Source organism: Xiphophorus couchianus, chromosome 24, assembly GCF_001444195.1.
Source record: "Xiphophorus couchianus chromosome 24, X_couchianus-1.0, whole genome shotgun sequence".
In the NCBI taxonomy this organism is placed as follows: domain Eukaryota; kingdom Metazoa; phylum Chordata; class Actinopteri; order Cyprinodontiformes; family Poeciliidae; genus Xiphophorus; species Xiphophorus couchianus.
In genome coordinates, this window is record NC_040251.1 from 16088557 (window position 1) to 16108566 (window position 20010).

The following is a 20010-nucleotide window of genomic DNA, read 5'->3' on the forward strand; positions in this document are numbered from 1 at the left end:
TTTGCTGCCAAATTACATCAATCAGCTCCTCCAGTTTCTTGTTTTTATTGTGGAAATTCACACAAAATTAGCAAAACTGTTTCACCTTTTCGCACTAATGCACAATTTTGAGTTTATTGCAGATGTTTTACAAAAATTATGAAAAAGTTAGGCTCTAAGTGATAATTAATTCCCACCTGCAGGTGGCAGTATTTCTACTAAACACTTTAGGTCAAATGATAAAAACTCACATTTACCATTATATTAAAAAAATCACAAAAACAAGCGTGAAATCCTGGAGTGACTGAGAATATGTTCAGTATTATTTAATTTTAAGAATTAATTAATATTTTAACAGTTTTATCAATACATTCGGCCCTTTAAGAACATTCATCATCTTGATTTGACGCTTCGGCTTTAAAGCAGTTCTGTGCTTTATTTTTAAACACATTTATGCTGTTTTCCTCCCTCAGTAACAACTCCCACGCTGAACAGTGTTGCCAGCACCTTCTGTGATAAACTCACAGTTTTTGATGAAAAAAAATATTAATGATTGCCTTATCAGCTTGTATTAACTCATTACAGGACATTTGGATGCTGGAAGGCAGAAATCGATTTCTTAATGCAACATAATTGTGAAATTGTGGACAGTTGCATGAAGCCCGGATGATTTATAGTTAATGTGCTGCAACGTGTAAAAACTGCAAGCAGACTGAGTTGATGTCCTTCATAATAACTTTATTTCTCCTCATTTGCCCCGACGCTAACCCCTTTAAGACGTCTTTGAGGCTAGACTGAAAGCCTACCTGTGGGACAGTAAGTATGTGAAGATGTTTCTGCTGCTGATTGAGTCACTGGCTAAAACACACAGCACTCTACTGTCTGCATGCCACAGGTTGAGGGAAAAGTTTCACGCTGGTGTCAGCTGGCAGGAATGTAACACAACCCATCGATTAAATTATTGCCGTTCCTCAGGCGTACTCAAGATTCATTCAGGCGCTCAAGTTAGCCGTTTGTCTTCCACCTTAAGTCACTAGCTGGATCGCCGACAGTTGTCGTTCCTCCCTCGAGTGTCGCTATTCTTCATTTTTATTCTGCAGCAGCTGCTCAGAGGCTTCCTCTGCTTCTCTTTCTGCTGCATTTTGAGAGAGAGACCATAATCTCTGCTTGATTAAATGTTGTTTCTAAGCACCCAAGTGACTTCAAGTGATTTTTACAATGTCTGACGAGCTTTTTCTTTGACTTCTCTTCAAGTCTGTTGATTTCTGCTGATCTCAGGTCCGGGGAACAACGCCTCAGCGGGAATGGCCCAGTCCCAGTCCAGAGCCATGATCGCAGCTGCAGCCCGGCGCCGCGACACCAGCCACAACGAGCTCTACTATGAGGAGGCCGAGCACGAGAGGCGCGTCCGCAAACGCAGGGCACGGTGAGTGTGGAAGCCACGGAAATTAAATTTATGCGTAAAAAACGAAGAAGGAAAACATACTCTGTCTGAAATTTGAATGCAGGTATTTTTATATAGCTTAGGGTTCTAAATACCTGATTTGAATCAGAGGAGGAAAGTTTGGTGGAGGGAAAACAACTCTCCCTCCATCAAAGGAGACAGGGAGAGTTAGTGAGTAGTAGTAAATCTTAACCTGTTATAGAATGCAGGTTCAACGAATAATAAAAAAACAAAATGATAATAATGGACTTAATTTTTTTAAGTGTGGTAAAGTTCAATATAAACAGCCAGACATAACAGCTTCAGCGTTCTAAACATTGGTTTTCACAATCTCAGGAAAATCATCTGGAGGGAAAAAAATATTTCCGCTTAGTTTAAAGGAACAGTATTTTTTTTTTTTTCAAGACACATAGTACAGCATGGACAAGTAACTGTAATATTCAGTTGTTCTAAAAATGCTTTATATATCAAAAATGACCAAAAGAAATTGGACTTTGTAATTTAACACCTTGTATTTGGGTCTCTGTCTCTTTAAAAACGCCTGCTCTTTCTTTATGACAACATGGCTCCTCTATTAACCCTTTAGCAACATTTTTAAGCGTTGCTCTGAGAAGCAGCTCCTATAATGAGATGCGCAGTTCCACCAGGTGTTTGCTAATTGCTGCTGGCAAGTCTGAAGGAGCTGAGTGGGGGAGGAGCTTTACCTCCAAGGCGAATCCTTTAATTTCCAACCAGGCGTGGAGATTAAAGGATTTCTCAAACATGAATGAAAGAATCAAAGCAACACTCCAGTGAATAATATAATATGATGTAAAGCTACAAAAGTCGATTTTACATAAAACTGCCCCTTTCAAATGAAGTCAGAGTTGGAAAGGTGTGCCATGAATGTTCCTCATTTGTTTGCTGTGCTTCCTCCTAGACTGGTGGTGGCAGTGGAGGAGGCCTTCACCCACATCAAGCGCATGCAGGAGGAGGAGCCGAAGAAGGCCCCGGGGGACGTGATGGACCCCCGAGAGGCGGCTCAAGCCATCTTCCCCTCCATGGCGCGCGCCTTGCAGAAGTACCTGAGGACCACCAAGCAGCAGCACTGCCACAGCATGGAGAGCATCCAGCAGCACCTGGCCTTCTGCATCACCAACAACCTGACGCCCAAGGTCAGCGCCTGAAGTTCTGAGGGTCCAATCAGGGATAGATATCACTGGATTCATATGTTACGGGATGTATCGCGCGCCACACTAGCAGGAAAATTACACAAAGAATCTAAAGAAAGGATGCAATGTCTTGTTATAAGTTTTCAGGTTTGATGTTTATTTTACAATTATTAATGTGATCGCTGTTAGATCAGCTACTGCTGCTATTAGCTAATCTAACACAGCTGCGGTAGGTTAGCTAATTTAAGCACCTGCTCTACTGATGATCTGTCACAGTTGGTGTGTTCAAGTTGCCTTTTTTAAATTTTCTAACTGAACCGAAACACACAGAATTCCACAGCACATATACATGTTAAGTTGTCAAAGTCAAGCTAGCATAACTGAGCTGCATCCTTCTCCTTTGATATATATTTTTTTAATTAAAACTTTTTCTTGACATTGTTAACTAGTTATCAGTGTTGACAATTAGTAGTAAATCACTGGGTCCATTTTTCTTTTATATATCAAGTGTACATTTAAGATTTAGCGCGTTATATGGACTACTTGCCAGCTAGCAGCTAGTCATCGTCAGATAACAACTGATGTGCGCTGCATCGGGTCAGTATTAATGTTTTCATTACTCCTGCTTTGTGCCGTTTTCCATCCAGGCATTTCTGGAGAGCTACCTGTCGCCGGGGCCCACCCTGCAGTACGGTAAGGACCACTGGCTGGGCCGCCGCTGGACGCTGATCAGCGAGGCGTCGGTCACCAGCGGCCTGAAGGACGGAAGCGTCTTCTTGCTCAAGTGTGTGGACTTCAGCCTGGTGGTGACGTCCAGGAAGATCCCTTACGTCCAGATGTCGGAGGAATACATCGACCCCAAATCTCACAAGTTTGTCCTGCGACTACAGTCTGAAACCTCGGTGTAGGACACCAGCTATTTTTCTGTTTTGTTTTTTTTATTCCTCACCATGTCACATTGCTTTCAAATGTTGCTAATTAGGGTTTGAAGTTTTTTATATGTACTTTTCTTTGTTTTTAATATATATGAATATATATATAAATGAATTTATATATCACATGTCTGAAATTATTGCTATTTTAATGTTTGACTTGGTGAAAAGAAGAATTGTTGCAGGATTTCGCTCACGGGTTTGATCGAGATTAGGTTGTGCACAATACTGTATGTATGATTATACAGTCCCTTTCAAAAGTATTAAAGGGGCAGTATGATGTATTTCCAGGTACATGGAACCATTTTATAGCACAATCTGGTAACTATGTCACCTTCAGTTGTAAAAATGCTTTACATTTCAAATATGATGTAAGAGAAATTGGATTTTGCAAACTTGGGATTTTATTTGACAAAACCAACATAAATAGGGCATAGAAGGAAAATCATACAGATATTTAATTCTGAAAAATATACACCTAAATAGGAGAATGAGTAAAAGGGGCTGAAAATAAAAGCACACCACACTTTTCAGCTTTGTATCGGTTAAAAACCTTATTTTGTCCTTCTGAAAAAGGAAAAAGATTTTCAGGACATGGACAATACAATCATGTCCTCCTTCATGTTGGTTTACCACATAAAGTCCTAGTTAATGTAAAAGTTTGCGCTGTTTGTCATGTTTGATGTTTCTTTTTTGAGAAACCGAAGCCAAACGAGTCTGGAAAAATTCACTCCAAAGTTCCCAACAGAGACTCAGAACTGATGTCTTTGTTTGGAACTGGAAGACAGACTTAAAAGAAACAGTTTTGAATTTAATCTGCAGTTCTCCAGGTGCATCGACATCATCATCATCATTGGCGGCGGCGGCGGTTTGGATAACCAGGAAGTGAAAACGAACTCGCGCCCAAAGACGTGAACTCTTCCACAAAGGTTCAGTAATCCTCTCAGGGCTTTTGTGTCTGCCGCATCTGCCTGACACGACGAGACAGAGCTGCTGGTTCTGAAATATAGAAATAACTACTGATTTCTGCAGAGCGGCTCTGCATCACGTAGCAGCACATTCTGTCAGTTCTACGTCTGCTTTGCCCCTTCCAAGCAAAAGTTTCCAGACTTTAAATGACAGATCTTCATGTTTTTTTACACATTAAAAGCGCTTTTATAAAGAACTGGTTTCTATTGTGAATGAAAATGGCGGCAAAATGTAGCAGTCTTCTTGCTCCTGTAACATTTTGTCCAGTTAAAACTACAAACCGGAACATTTTATTGGTATTTTATGTAATTAACAACAGAGGAAAATCTGAAAAGTGTGGCATGCACTTATTTTCCACATCTTGACCGTTATCCCTCTACAAACTGAACATTTTGCACATTCTGATTTGGTTATTAGCTCCTTTTTCAATGGAGAGCTTCAGTTTGACTTATTCTGGACTTTGACTGGGCCATTCCAACACAACAAAATTCTGACTTTAATCTCAGAATTACAAGTTTTGTTCTCAAAATTCTGACTTTAATCTCAATTATAATTGTTTCTCAAAGTTTTGACTCACTTCAGAATTATATTTTTTTCCTCAAAATTCTGAGTTTATTCTCAGAGCTTTGAGTTTAATCTTAGTATTATGACCTGTTGTTTGTGACTTTAATTTCAGGAGATTAAAGTCAGAATTCTGATTAAAATAAAATTCTAATGATGGAAAACAAATTCAGTTTTTTTCATCTATCAGAGTTTTTAAAAAAAACTATACGCCACACTTTTCAGATTAAAAAAAAAATTATTTTTTTTTTTACTAAGGTGCGAATACATTTCCACAGTAGTGTAAAACGTTTTCACCCATCCTTTGAGCTCAGCAGTGATTTCCATGTCAGCGCTTCTCATCGCTTCGTTGTATCAGACCAGGAATCGGCGGAGGCGGATCAGCAGGGTGGAACCGCCGTCCCAACTGGTTTTTTCTTCTACCGCCTGACGTCTCATAAACATCCAATCTTTGGAGGTCAGTCCCTTTAAGTAGGACTTGTGTTTTGCATAATAACAACAAAAATACTCCTATATAAGCTAAAAATCCCAGCAGCACTTTGCAGAGTGCAGCAGGCACTCTGCAAAGTGGCACAAATCACAGAGGTCAGGAATCATTGTGGCCTCTACTGCCCCCTGGTGGTTCCACCAGGATTGGCACAGGTGTATAAAGCTGAAGAAAAACAAAATCTGTATGGTTTACCTTCTGATCGTAACTTGACGGTGCCTCATGTTTTTACATTGTATTTATGTAAACACGCACATCTGTGTGTGTGTGTGTGTGTGTGTGTGTGTGTGTGTGTGCACTTACTTTTATCACCATGGAGGGTCCCAAGCACACTATGGCGTCTAGAAAGGGCGGGCCCCACAACTCACTAAGCTACCTTTGGGCCCCCTGAAGGATATTAAGGCTGTGTGTGTTTGTGTGTGTCCTGCCTTTTCTTCCCCATCTGTCCCACTGTTGCCTGGTAACGGCCCTCTCTGTCCACAGTCGGGCTTCTGACTATGAATTTTCAGGTCCTTTTCAGTTGCACAACATTAATATTTGTAAAAAACTTTATGAACATTTGTAAAACTGCTGTGATGCTGCTTGTTATTTAGGATTGCAGCTTCGCTTCAACCAGTTTTATTTTATGCAGGTGCGTTTTATTTTTGTAATTCAAAATTTCCACTGTATGTTGGGCTGTTTTTGACTGGAAAACGATGTGTGGCAGAGTGGTGCTCAAATGTCCTGAAGCAACAAACGCACCATCTGGACAGCTGCAGGTGCAGCCTGGTGTATTCTGATTGGCGCCACTTTTAGGAGAAAATGACCCGAAGAGGCCGTACAGAAGCTTTTTAACAATAAAAACATTAACAAATATGGTCTGTAGCCTTTATATACTAAATGATGTTTTATAGTAGAAGGAGAATAAAGTCAGATGACATTAAAAGCTGAATATTGCGCGACTAAAGTCATAATATTAGGAGAACTACAATAACAAAAATTAAAACAACTTATCAAAATTTTAAGATTTTCTTCAAGTAAAATTAGGTCTATAATCTGCTAATATTTTGACTATTCTCATAATTATTCCATCGTACAAATCACAGAAAAGATGATTGAAATCAGCCACTTTGTAACAATATTTTCTTCTGTTGTGAGATAAACAAACATCGCTTAAATGGCATTTAGTTTTTGCTCTTTTAAAGTTGACTGAGCTCGTTGTTTTCCAGAGGACGGAGTATTTTCACGAAGGTCGTTCACTTCTGCTGTAAACTTCAACATCTTCCCTTAGAGAGTTTGCTAAAAGGAGAAATTGGAGGATTCCTGAGTAGTATGCAGGAGTCGGAGCATTTCCTAACGAAGCGACCCGTTCTTCCACTCATTTGAAGTCGACAGATAACGGTGGTCAGACGTTCAGGGAGGGAGGGAAAGGCTACAGCAGCAGAAGACCACACCGGGTGCCACTCCTGTCAGCTGAGAACAGGAAACTGAGCACCTGTGACTATTTTTAAAGTGAAATTAACTAAATAAAAGCAATTTTTGTCTATCTTTATACTGGCTTTAAAGGTTGCATTGGTTGTTTTAACGTCCATCATAGCAGAGTTCTGGAGAGCGTGACGTCACGTGCAATCCGTCACTCTAAAATAGGCCATTGTTTAGCTAATCATCGTCTCCATACGGGTTTACTTCCTGTCTGGCTCGCCAACTCTCTCCGCCTGTCGTTGTTTGTTAAGCGTCCCGCTCTGCTGGATGACACGTCTGGACCAAACATCCTCTTCTGTCTTTTTTTTTTTTTGTGGTTTTCTCGTCGTCATGGAGCTCAGAGGTAACTGGCTCGCCGCCGGCCCGTCAGAGCCGCGCGGCTAAACGAATGTCGGCTCTGATTGGAGAATTTGCATCTAAATGGAAAGCTGCCTTCCCCTCGTTTCCATCTCTGTGATGACCTGGTTATGTGGCGATTGAATCGAAACAGGAAAACCCGCCGGTTTTTGGTTTGGAGCAAAAAGCGACTCCTTAACAAATCTCACACACCTCGTTTCTTTTAATTCCCACAAACGTCAGATTTAGATTTTATGACCTCAGTTTCCTCTAGAGAGAGTGTGACATGTTTACTTGCCTTGTCTGAACTAACATCCTGTTTATCACGCATAGCGATTCTTGAGTAGCTTTGCATCTTTTATTCATGTGGAGTTTTTTTTATTTTTTTTTTATCTGTGGCTCTCATTATGAAGTTTTCCGGGCCCCAGGGGCCTCAAAGTCCAGGTGTCCACTACCATTACAGAGCTGAATTATTTACCAATGTTTGAATAATTCAGCATGAAAATGTTCACTGAAAGAGGAAGAGATTCATTTTGCTTCAATTAGGACTAATTTGTGTGTGTTTGAAAAACAACAAACACACTTACCTTCAGAAATTATTTTTTGTGCTTGACAATCTAAAAAGTGTGGCATGCATTTACGTAAATTCAGCCCTTGTTAGCTAACATTGCATAAAACAAATTGTTTCCTAATTATTTCAGCATAATCTTGTCACAGGTTCTTAATTGATCTGAAACTATTTTAACATAGAAATAAATCAGAAGTTCCTGATCTGAATTTCAATGCTAGTAGATAACTCGAGTGGCGTGAGAGTTAACTAAACGTTCATTTGTGGTTTTAAAGCTAACTGAACGGTCAGCACATCAAGAAAATAGGAGATTTTCTCTTTTATTTTGGTCGTTTCCAAGGAAATATTAAGAGTTTGATGTGATTGGAGTCGATTTATTAATGATTACTTTTGAAACAGATTGGATGTTTCGGTTTTTACTTAGGGGAATCCGACTAAATGGGGCTCAGTTTTAAGTGGTGCTAGGTGGTATAAATTCATGAAATGTCATTCATTGAAGAACGATATTTATTGGTTAGAGATAAATATACACAGGCTCGGTACGTCATTTCTTTTATTCTTCTAAAACTTGTTTTCATTTGTTGCACAAAGAAATTTTTGTCCTTTAAGTAACAAAGAGGAATTAATCAGAAGAAGAACTACAGCTTCAGGCATCTACCATCTACATATTTAATAAAGCCACTACCTTAAATGTTTCTTTAACGATTGAACCCAAACTTTAACTCTTGCAGGCTAATAGTCTCTATCATCTCCGTCGTTCTCGTCTTCCGGATTTCCGTCGCCGTCTTCTGAGACGTAGACCTCGTCTTCCCGCTCATCGGCGAATTCGTCGTCGTCTTCGGTGTTCACCCTGCCGGACAGGACGTCCTCGATCCAGTCCTCCAGCTCCTCCGCCGTGGGCAGGTCCTCGTCGTTGGACATATCCAGCCAAACGCTGTCCGCCTGCAACAAAGGCCACGCCGTCTTACTAAACGTCAACATTTTCAGTCGTTCTAACCTGAGCGTTGCTTACGTCTGTGACGTTTACTACGCCGATCTGGGGCCTGAACAGATCCAACTTGAAGGTTTTTTCCCAGTAAGTGGTCAGCTGTAGGGACAACACATGTCAGGTTTATGTTTTATTTCACGTACTTTAGGGTTTTTGTGGAGGAGAGGAAATGCGATGGTGAGGCAGAACCAGAGGAAAGTCGTCAGGATCGATCCAGACGATACTCAGCTCCGGATTGTTGGTGTTGTCTCTCGCCACGTCTTTCAGGATCTCCAGGAACTCGTAGCCATCTGAAGAAATGAAGCTCATTTTACAAGGAAAAAGATACACAACTCAAGACTTTAAACTTTTACAAAAATATGTAAGGGATAAAACACAAACTTTGCCTCGCTGTGGAGGAATTTTGTTTCACTCTTCATTGCAGAAATGTTTTAATTTGGCCATATTAGATGATTTTTAAACATAACTGGCATGTTTAAGATTTTTGTATAGCAAATAAGTTTGGACCTTGATGAGCTATGTAGTTCTGAAGCCTTAAAAATTCCTTTGTAATGCTTTCTAAACTGATAGATAGTTTTCATTATAAACGTGCGAAAAACTTTCTTGCCATTCTACAAACGTTAAAAAACATAATTTCACAATGGTAGTGTTTCTATTAAATACAAAACGTAATTAAAGTTACATATGAATAAGTTTGTTCACATGATAAGTCATTAAAAACATGATTCGCCATGATTATACAACCACTTCCTGTTGTGTTCTTCATCGTTTCTGCCAGTAGTAACATCCAGTTGTTGATCACATGGCGCAAAATAATTCCTTTGCAGTTTTCTAAATTACACTAATTTTGAGACAGATGACAAACTGTCTTTTCATGAAAAAAGCCCTTTTTAAATTGACGTGTTTTCATTAAACAAATTTATTATCGTAATTTAAATTGATGAAATTATGTGATCAAAGGAAACGCAGCTACTAGAGATTGGAGCAAAATTAGTTGCCTTTTGAGCTCTTTCAGCCTACTTCGTGTTGTCATACAGGTCTTGTGGATATTGTTTATTGGTTTTAGAGTTCTGGCAGTAATTAGGTCTATTTGAGGCTAATTAGTTATGTGCTTAATACATTTTTTTTCACCTGATGCCAGGATCAATCAACATTTGAAAGCCAAATTTAGCGATTTTATAAAGTGTGATGAAAAAAACTTTTTCCCACAACCCTGTGCAGTTTGAAACAGTACAAATCTTTGAATAGATGAATACGGACCTGGATCTTCCTCCTCGGCGAAGGCAACAATATGTATCCCGTCCATATCGTCCTCCTAGAGAACAGAAGTAAAAACGTTTTACATCAACTGAGGCTGCTATAATAGACAAAAAAGTTCGTTTAAATACCAAATATTTCATTGCTCACCCAAATCTCAAACATATTCTCTGCCCGCAGCTTCCTCAGTGTAGCCCTGTTGCGATAACACTGTAAGTCACGCTTTACTTCGTCTGAACTCTGACCTCTACAGAACTTACCTCCTGTGTTGGTTGACAAACTCAACGATGTCCAGCTCAGACAGAGGTCTCCCAGGCAAGATGGCCGGCTCCTCCATGAACGGTTCGTAGAAATTCACTTCATTCATCTTTAGGGAGAGATGTTTGGCAACCTAGAGCAACGCAATGCTGTCAATGTAATACGATTAGAAGTTCTTCTAATGCGTTAAATATGTTAATTGCGAATATTTTTCATTCTACTGTACTAAAACCCCATAAATATTTTTGTGGAGACAATTGAATGTACATTTACATCTTAATTCTTCAATAAACAATTAAAGCAGCTGGCATAAAAGGGAGTCTTAAAAAAGCTAGCGAAAACAGGTAACAAAAATGGGTAAGTTGCAACTGCTGAAGCTACTTTAAATCCACTGGAATAAGATTATTATAAGGTTTTAACTTCAACTTTAAAAGACAAATTGACTTTTGAGTTGTTGCTACATGTTTGATTAGCCTTAAAGGTGCTAATAATCTAATTCTTTTTGAGAAGTTGAACATCCAGCAGTTTTTTTTTGTTTTGTTTTGTTTTTCCAGGCCTTCACTCACATCACTAGCTCTAACTTTAGCCATTAGGTTAAGGCTAAGTTTAGGTACTGCATCTGCAGTAAGATATTATTGAATTATTTTGTTCTAGTCGTTGTCAAAGCAAGCTAGGTTTCTGTTAGAAGAAATAATGTACTATTGCTAACAGTTGCTTGTTTGGTTCCTGAACAAAGAAATGAGCAATCCCACTAAATCAACATAGATCTGGAACACAGAAATGCTGGCTGTAGCATGAGAGGAACACAGCAGTAATGTAAAGAAGAATAAGAAATATTAAACATTTTAACTCCAAGGTAATTAGTGATTACTGGTAATTAAAAATAAATTTTATTGGTAAATTGCGGCTCTTTTTATCCAGGGTTATCATACTAGAAAAACAATATTTACTCTGTTCTGCTACATTTTTCGCTTACTTCTGCTATTTTGTCTCAGTTTAAATTTGTAAATCTGAAACATTTCAGTGCAACAAAAAAAAGATCAAAGAATTAATTTTAAAAATCCACAGAGGGAAAGAACGGCACTATTATTACTTACAGATTTATCGAATGTTGCAAAGAACTTGATGTAAGGTTGAAATCTCTCTGAAGCTTCCTGGAAAGCTTTGTAGTCTGGCAAAACAAGTAACAGAGAAAAATTAATTAGCTAAGAATAAATAATAGAAGCATAACTAAAAGAAGCCTTGATGTGGGAAGAAAGTAGCAAACCGCTTCATCTTTGCTCAGTTTTCTAAATTTCGGGGTTTAATAAAAATCTGTGCCAGGATCATTTGTCTCTCTCTTCTTTTTTTGACTATAATTGCAGTTTGACCTACTACATGAAAAGCTGGGCGCTATTAAAAGCGTCTCCTGGGACGAAGTGAGAATGTCTGGAATCAGGTTTCTCTTTAACAGGCTTCATGGTGATGTAGCATCATTAGCCTCTGGATCCATTAGCATCTCAGCGGCTCACTGGGGCACCAATGAGACGCTGGCTACTTTTTTTAACCCACTCAACCTGCAGGATGCTAGTTTTATACAAAATATTTAAATATATATATATATTGATTAAATCTGTCACCATATAAAGTTCCCAAAAATTGTACTTGGATAAGACTAGAACTACTTCAACATGCTTTTATTCAAGTAAAAGTAAAAAGTAATAGTAGAAATTACTCGTGTAAAACGTCTGCTCAAGTTCTGAGTAACTAATCAAACTATCAGTCATTTAAAATTTAAAAATTACATCATCAGGCGACCAAAAATATAAAGTAAAGTGGAAATTTTTGGTATTTTAAGGACCAAAAATGACAATAGTTCACATAAGTAACAAAAAAATAACAAAATTAGGAAAATAAATTTGTCCAAATCAATAAAAAACTGATTAAACTTTAACAACTTTAAGCACATTTAGCACAATGTTGATTGGGAGCGTTAAGCCCCGCCTCCTAGCTCTGATTGGTTGTTTTTGATCGGGTGTTGCAGCTCAAGGAGACATAACAAGGCGACCGTTTGAACAAGTAAAAGGTACGAGCTGCAGCTTTAAATACGTCATTTAAAACGTGAATTTTCTCAGAGTTTAGACGGACTGACAGGAGTCCTCTCCTCTGAAGTAGCCGATGAGGCGGATGTCCTCCTCCATCCTCTCGAAGGCCCGCAGCTCCATGGCGTTGTTGATGATCTCCACCGGATCCTCCAGAACCTGGAAGCAAAGTGTGACAGTTTTCAGTCCAAATATGGTCTGAATACTAAACATGGTGGTGGCAGCATCATGATGCGAGATTCTTTTCTGGAAACTCAACCAAATGGAAAATGTGCATTAATTATTGAAAATCCAACAGTTATTTACGTATTTATGTTTATAATATCCCAATAAAACACATTAAAATGTCATTTAGAATTTTTGTGATTTGGACAGCAACGTTTTCTTTAACGTCCTTTAAGTAAGGAATGAATTGTTTAAAACTTCTGTAGTTCGGTTTCACAACCCTTTCAACGTAAGTTGAGTGTAAATTAAACTACTTAGATCTGTTATTTTATATTAGGAAGCAAAAAAGTTGTGTTTTCATGGACTAATCGTGAGATAACTGCCGTATTTTCCCACTTACATCCAATAGAAATTCCACTAAGGTGTCTGCTGAAAGCTCCCCGTCGAACTCAATGACGCGGTCGTCCTTAAACACATAAACACTTCCGACTTCCTGCAGACCTGATGGGGACCAAGGGCATTATTTAGCCACATAATCAATGATAATCATTATCATCAGTGTTAGATGCTAAGCCGTACCCAGTTTGTTTGCTACTTTGGCGTCTTTCTGGGAGTCCACCATCCCAAAACCAATGTCCCTATTCTCCAGGACTTGAGCTGTGAGCTGGAGAGTCGGAGCAAAAAGAATCAGCAAATAAAATGTGAATTTTTAAATGGTTTTAAGAACGATTGTAATTAATAAAATGACGCAGAAACAACAACTGAATGTGTTCAATCCACCGGAGATCACATAATACGTTTAAGTTAAAAAAAAAAAACAATTAGTGAATTAATCAAGTTGACAATATTAAAAGAATTTCTTCAGGTTATACGAAAGCAGACAAACACAAGGATAAAGTCACATTTTGGTTTCAGCTGTTTTATTTTTAAGTAATATAACGCTAATAATGCAAAAATCAATAAACTTTAAATTCAGATCAGTATTTAACACTGGAAGACATTTTAAAAATCCAAAATAAATAAATAAAACTGTAAATAACATGAATTCTCTGCCTCACCTCCAGCACCAGCTCCGTCATCTGGAAGCGTTTCTGCAGGCCCTTGTTGTTCGGCACCGGCTCGTGGAAGAACAGGCACAGCAGGTCGTACCTCTTCAGGGCCTTCTTGTAGTTGCGCTCGTTAATGTCCAGAACCCGATCCTTCCCGTCAAAGTTCGGGAACTCCAGACCTTCCTCGGCTCTGCTGTGCAGAACCAGTCGGAGGCTGAGGCCGGACCAAAGAACGGCCAGCAGGATGTGCTTCATCGCTGAATGATGTTTAGTTGAATAAAAACGTTTAATTTTTTCGCTTCTCTGTAGCTCCAGCTCTTCTTCTCTTTTTGTCCTATGTCTCCTCCTCTTCCTCACCTCATTCCAGTCCAGATCTCAGGAGGATTTCCTTTTCCCCATCCTCACTAGAAAGCTGATTTGACTGAACTCATTTACAGAAGATTCACCTGACATACATATTGTATTAATAATTTGTCAGCCATTAGAGCAGTGATGTTCTTATACATTTAACATAAGGAAAACATTTATAAATCCCTTTTCATAATTTTTAACACAAAGGACGCCTGATTGTGAAGTCCACAAAACTATTTTATGGAAGAATGGTAAAAATAAAGGAGAGGAAATAGCTTGTTTTATTTTTAGAATATATGGTAATACTGCTTTCCGTTTTCATTTGTTTCATATATTACTGGTAACTGTAGACTGATGATGTTAATTGCTGTACTCTTCCTATCGCCAATTTAGATCTTTCTTTTTTTAGCACACCTTATTCTCTTTTACTTTATTACATTTTTTTGTTTTTCTTTTAATTCGGGAAACCAACATTCAGGACTTGAATAAATCTGAAGTGAACAGGTGAAAAAGGTGTCATTTAAATCTACAGAGGCTTAAAAGGGATTAAATTAATATAAATTGTCTATAAAAAATAAATTCTAACATTTGTTTATTTAATAATTGAGTGATTTAATAATAATAGATTTTATTTATATCTTTAGATCTTAAAGAGCAAAAACAAAACAAGGAATTGCAGTGGATTAAAAATAAATGAATTAAAGAGATTAAAACCCAAATAAAAATAAAATTTTGCTTAAAAGAAATGTCTAAATGGTGTATTTGTTTTATTTTGTCACTTCTGACCCTCCATATAATTCATGCATCGGCATAGTGAATAATGTGGGTATGTCCCTTTAAAGCTTCCTTCTTCCAGTGCGCGTTACCATAGTGACCGTACTCAGGCAGAACTAACAGAGCGCAGATTGCTGCTTTGTTCTCAGACAGAGCTGGAGGATAGCGGGAAATGGAGCGCTGGTTTCTGAGAGGCTTTCTGTTGCTGCTTCAGGTTTACGGCTTCTGTTCGGCTGGTAAGACGCATTTAAAGTTACCGTAAAGACAGAGAAAAGGTTTGGACAGTCTCATTTAATCTCGCTGCGGCGCCTCGCGATAACTTTTGATCACGGAGTCATCGATCAATTAGCATAGGAAGCTAGCTGCCTGGAAGCTAGCTGTTCGAGCAACTTTGTTGCTAAGTTTGCAGCAAGTATTTCCACTATAAATTTACCTTTATTACTTTGTAGTATTTACTTAACATGTGGGAAGGTTCTGAATATATTTGATACATCGAGGTCTGTTGATTTTAATTTACTTTTCATTCAAACTGGATTTATTGTAGAATAGAAAAAAAGTCTGTCCTGAAAATCTGTATTTTAAATGAGGAAAAATTTAAAGGTTCCGTTTTTACATCTAGAACAATCTGAGTTTCTATTTTGATAGCTACTATTAGCATATATTATTTGTGCTTCTCTCTGACTCTGCTCATATTTCTCTCTTTTGAAATTAGTTCAAAGTGTAGAAATGAAAAATATTAGCAGTTTGAGAACATATCTTTGACTATTATAAAGTTTTACTGTGGTGGCTGGTTTAAACATTTTTCCTTAGTTGACTCAGGTAATGTAACGTGGCAAACTGGGAAATCACGGAACAAGAATACAAAAGTTAAAGTGTAAACTGACAACATCGGCCTCAAATTTCTGTTTTTTTTTTTTTAGAAAACAGGTGGAAGGAAATACAAGAAAAGGTCTCAGAAGCTGTTAAAGGATACAAAACATGTAACCCTGTTAACTGCAGCTGCCATCTTGGGTGAGTAACATCAATAGAATATAGATTTATAAATAAGGGAAATATATAAAATATGTGGTGTGTTTCCTTTTTTCCCCTAACTTGTACCTCAGTGTCCTCCATCATGACCTGAAGCCTTTTGAAAGGGGAATCTCTCAGGATGTCATGGCAACCACGGTTCAGAAAGGTGTGGGCACCCACTACCAGGTCATCGGACACAAGCTGTACCGAGAGCACAACTGCATGTTCCCTGCAAGGTGCATGAAAAGTGTTTGTTTATTTACATAAATACTGTGTTTTAGGGTTTTATTAATGTGAAAACTTTCCTAAATCTGGTTTCTTGTGTTTTTTAGGTGCAGTGGAGTGGAGCATTTCATCCTGGAGGTTGTGGACAGGTTGCCTGACTTGGAGATGGTGGTGAATGTGAGAGATTACCCTCAGGTGCCCAACTGGGTGCAACCGATTCTGCCCGTCTTCTCGTTCAGTAAGGTCAGTATCTGGCCAGTGTTTGTGGTTTGAAGACGCTGAAGCGTTTGTGAGTTAAACATGTTTTGTTTTTAGACGCCAGACTATCTGGACATCATGTATCCGGCGTGGACGTTTTGGGAAGGCGGGCCCGCCGTGTGGCCCATATACCCCACCGGACTGGGCAGATGGGATCTGATGAGAGATGATCTGAAAAAGTACGATAAAACACCTTTTATTTTGAATATTAAACTTAATATAAAGAAGTTTATGATTGTTTTGTTAGTCTATCAAAAAAGCAAACCTTGCAAATGCGGTTTTACTCTTAGACCTGTTCAAGCTCGTAAATATACAAAAAACTAAAACTATTTTGGGCAAAAAAGACAGCAAAATGTCTTTGGAGTCCTGCTGAATTTAAACAATAAATTAATTAAACACATGAAATGATAAAAGGTAAATATAATTCACACAACACTCGCTCATTTATTCATGATCATTTAAAAAGGGCTCAATAATTTCCATTTTTATGATTTGTTGTTTTTCTTTCTCTACCAAAACCTGGATGATAAAAGTCTTGAATCTGCTGCTTTGGTCTCAACTAGACCTTTTTTTAAAGGACAATTTTGTTTACAGTGACTTCATAATTAATTTTATTTGTTGTTTTATTTATTTATTTTGGATATTTAAATTTTTTTTCCAGTTCCAGAGTTAAATGTTGATTAGAATTTAAAGTTTATTGTTCTTTGAATATGCGTTCTTTCATTATTAACATTATCTTTCTTAAAAATTGTCTCAAAACAACAATTGAAAAAACTTCTGGGACAATTTATCACAAGCAAAAAGAAAAAGTCATATCAGGTCTATTGACGTTAATTTTCGTACTTAAAATACATTAAATATAAATGATATTTTAATTTATTTTAAGTTCCTTGAGATTGGTTGTGTCTCAAATCGGCCACTAGGTGTCAGTAATGTGCTTACTTAAAAATCATAGGGAAATGAGACCAGCTGCAGAATAATTTTGGTGTTTTTGGAAGCAAACTGTGTGTTGTTTGTTCATTTTCCTGAGATGCGACACGAAACGTAATTCTGACCTTTAGGTCTGCAGCTCAGTGGCCTTGGGAGAAGAAAGAGACCAGAGGATTCTTCAGAGGCTCCAGGTAAGGAATATTTGCTTTCTCCATCCAGGATGCTTGATGGTTTTTTCAGGAGCTTAAATTTAAAACGTGTTTGAATGTATCCAGAACAAATTTGTGTTTGTCTTTGCAAAATAAAATCCAAGGAAGTTTGTGATTTCAACATGGAAAGAAAAGATGTCCAAGTCATCTTGTGTTTTGTTTTTTTCTTTCTGTAGAACCAGCGCTGAGCGCGACCCACTAATCCTTCTGTCCAGAGAAGCTCCAGATCTGGTGGATGCTGAGTACACCAAGAACCAGGCCTGGAGGTCCGAAAAGGTCCGACACGCAGCCACACCGAATCCGATGCCTCTGCGTTAAGATCTGCTGTTTACCCTTTAGTTTTCTGTGTTTTAGGACACACTCGGCAGACCTCCAGCTAAAGAAATCCCTCTGGTAGATCACTGTAAATACAAGTAAGCATCTTTTTTTAAGAGCATAAACGGTACAATCACTGAAATAATTGTCTGAATGGACGGTTTGGTGTTTTCTGCTAGATATTTATTTAACTTCCGGGGTGTGGCGGCGAGTTTTCGCCTCAAACATCTCTTCCTCTGCGGCTCGTTGGTGTTTCATGTGGGCGACGACTGGCAGGAGTTTTTCTACCCTCAGCTCAAACCCTGGGTCCACTTCGTCCCGGTCAAACAGGACTTATCTGACGTTAGGTACTTTGTTATTTTATACATATTATTGGGGAAAGAGACACAAATACAGTAAAACTCTCTTTAATAGTGATGTCACATCCTGTGTTTGCAGAGAGCTGCTTCAGTTTGTCAAAGAAAACGATTCTGTCGCACAAGATATCGCCTCCAGGTAACTGAAAATGTTTGATAATTACATGTGGGTCTAATTAAGGAAATACGTATATTGAGCAACTTTTCTCCTCACAGAGGTCAGGAGTTCATCCTGAACCACCTTCAAATGCGAGAAATCACGTGTTACTGGGAGAAACTCCTGACCGAGTTCAGCCAGCTGCTCACCTACAAACCCAAACGGAGGAGCAACTACAAACAGATTGTCCAGAAATCCATCAAAACGGAGCTTTAAACTCTGATACGAAGGAGAATCAACAATTATGATTGTATTTTCTGTGGTACGAATTTTTATTGAATTGTTTATTTGTATTGATTCTCATTTTTGTGGGACAAAATCACAGTTTCAAAACTTGGTCCAGATCTTTCATGTATTTTATAGACAGTTCCCTAAACGGCCAGTAGAGGGCTTGCACATCTACAGTATATTTGAGATAATTTTCTGTTTTCTATTTCTAAATTTTTAAATCAAGTTTATTTGTGCAGCCTATTTCTGCAACAACAGCTCAAAAATAAAAAAATAAAAATGAAAACACAGTTTAGAGACGAAAAAAGCAACTGTAAACAGGAAGTACTTGATCTCAACGAGGTTTCTCAAGCAATTATCAGCATAATGCTGCCACCACCAGGATTCACATTGTCGTGATCTTCAGTGTCTGTCTTGTAATCAAAAATGTGAAAATGTGGAAAAATGAAAGATTTCAAGCAAACTGTTGATGATTTTTTAAAATGAATCTAACTGCTATTTTTGGCAGGTTTTTAGAACTTGAAGAATAGTGTTTCCTTTTTCACAAAGTGTCAAAAGATACCAATAGTTTCCATATTGGCATTTTTTATAACATTTTAGGTTTTTTTTTAAATAATAAACAGTATCAGGGTTGGTGTTTACCAGGATTTTACTGAATATGTTGTAGTATTCGTACTGTCCTGTCAGCTAAACACACGTTAGGTTAATTAGTTTGTGAATTTGTTTTACATTATGGCTAATTTGTGATCAGAAATCGCCCTGCGACAGACTGGCGACCTGTCCAGGGTGTGCCCCGCCTCTCGCCCGGAACGTAGCTGGAGATGGGCACCAGCAACCCTCCCGACCCCATTAGGGACAAGGGTGAACAGAAAATGGATGGATGGATGGATGTGATCAGAAATCACTAAAGATGCTCTGATTATGGTCTGAACATAATCATGGTTGGCTTCAAAGTTTCTTTCATTACAATAAAATATGAAAAACAACTTTCAACCTGACTTTGCTTCTTTTATTTCTTTTTAGATTGGTGTCAAAAATCACTTTTCATTTCACTTTGCGTGTTATTTGTTTTATTTATTTTTTAGGCAAAATAAAATTTCAACCAATCTGCAACCACTTAAAATATACTTTCCCATCCTCTGTTTTGAAAGTTGTATCATGACTAAAACATTTTAAAGTGCTGTCCAGAGCTTTATTGAATATGTAAAAATTAGTCAAATGGCCAATGTTTTTTCTCATGATGTGTTTTTAGTGAATAAACTCAATTATTTAAACAGGATGTTGTAAACTTAAACTGAAAAAACACAATATCTTACAGAGAATTTTTATCTAGATATCTTAATACACTTGAAGTAGAAAGAAAAACTCACTCAAAGCTAACTTTTCAGAAAGATATAGGAGATTGTTTTAAGTCAATTCCTCAATATTTATTACAAAATCAGTACTGGCCAATTATTGCTCTTATAATATGGGAAAGATGTGAAATAAAGGAATGAAACTGGTGCTTCTT

The 20010-nt window shown here is 38.0% G+C and overlaps 3 protein-coding genes across 4 annotated transcripts in view; 2 read left to right on the top strand and 1 right to left on the bottom strand.

Annotated features, from left to right (window-relative positions):
• Positions 1–4671, top strand: part of LOC114140870 (vang-like protein 1) — a 44520-nt gene extending 39849 nt beyond the window's left edge. For both annotated transcript variants that reach the window (XM_028011158.1, XM_028011159.1), the window contains 3 exons: positions 1258–1405; positions 2343–2577; positions 3222–4671. In XM_028011158.1, the coding sequence (XP_027866959.1) occupies positions 1258–1405; positions 2343–2577; positions 3222–3482 (644 nt within the window). In that variant the 3' untranslated portion in view covers positions 3483–4671. The remainder of the gene's footprint in view (positions 1–1257; positions 1406–2342; positions 2578–3221) is intronic.
• Positions 4672–8377: 3706 nt separating this feature from the next.
• LOC114140227 (calsequestrin-2-like) lies at positions 8378–14048 on the bottom strand. The gene is made up of 11 exons (XM_028009955.1): positions 13696–14048; positions 13217–13301; positions 13038–13138; positions 12523–12631; positions 11489–11562; positions 10394–10524; positions 10284–10329; positions 10137–10191; positions 9066–9166; positions 8901–8975; positions 8378–8830 (listed from the first exon to the last, which is right to left on the bottom strand). Exons 1-11 carry the CDS (start codon positions 13939–13941, stop codon positions 8621–8623), a joined length of 1233 nt encoding a protein of 410 aa, XP_027865756.1. The 5' UTR covers positions 13942–14048; the 3' UTR covers positions 8378–8620.
• Positions 14049–14916: 868 nt separating this feature from the next.
• On the top strand, positions 14917–19256 carry poglut1 (protein O-glucosyltransferase 1). The gene is made up of 11 exons (XM_028009933.1): positions 14917–15047; positions 15732–15822; positions 15915–16058; positions 16155–16290; positions 16363–16484; positions 17367–17426; positions 17621–17720; positions 17799–17857; positions 17939–18106; positions 18198–18254; positions 18332–19256. The coding sequence occupies exons 1-11, from the start codon at positions 14984–14986 to the stop codon at positions 18486–18488; spliced, it is 1158 nt and encodes a 385-aa protein (XP_027865734.1). The 5' UTR covers positions 14917–14983; the 3' UTR covers positions 18489–19256.
• Positions 19257–20010: the final 754 nt, after the last annotated feature.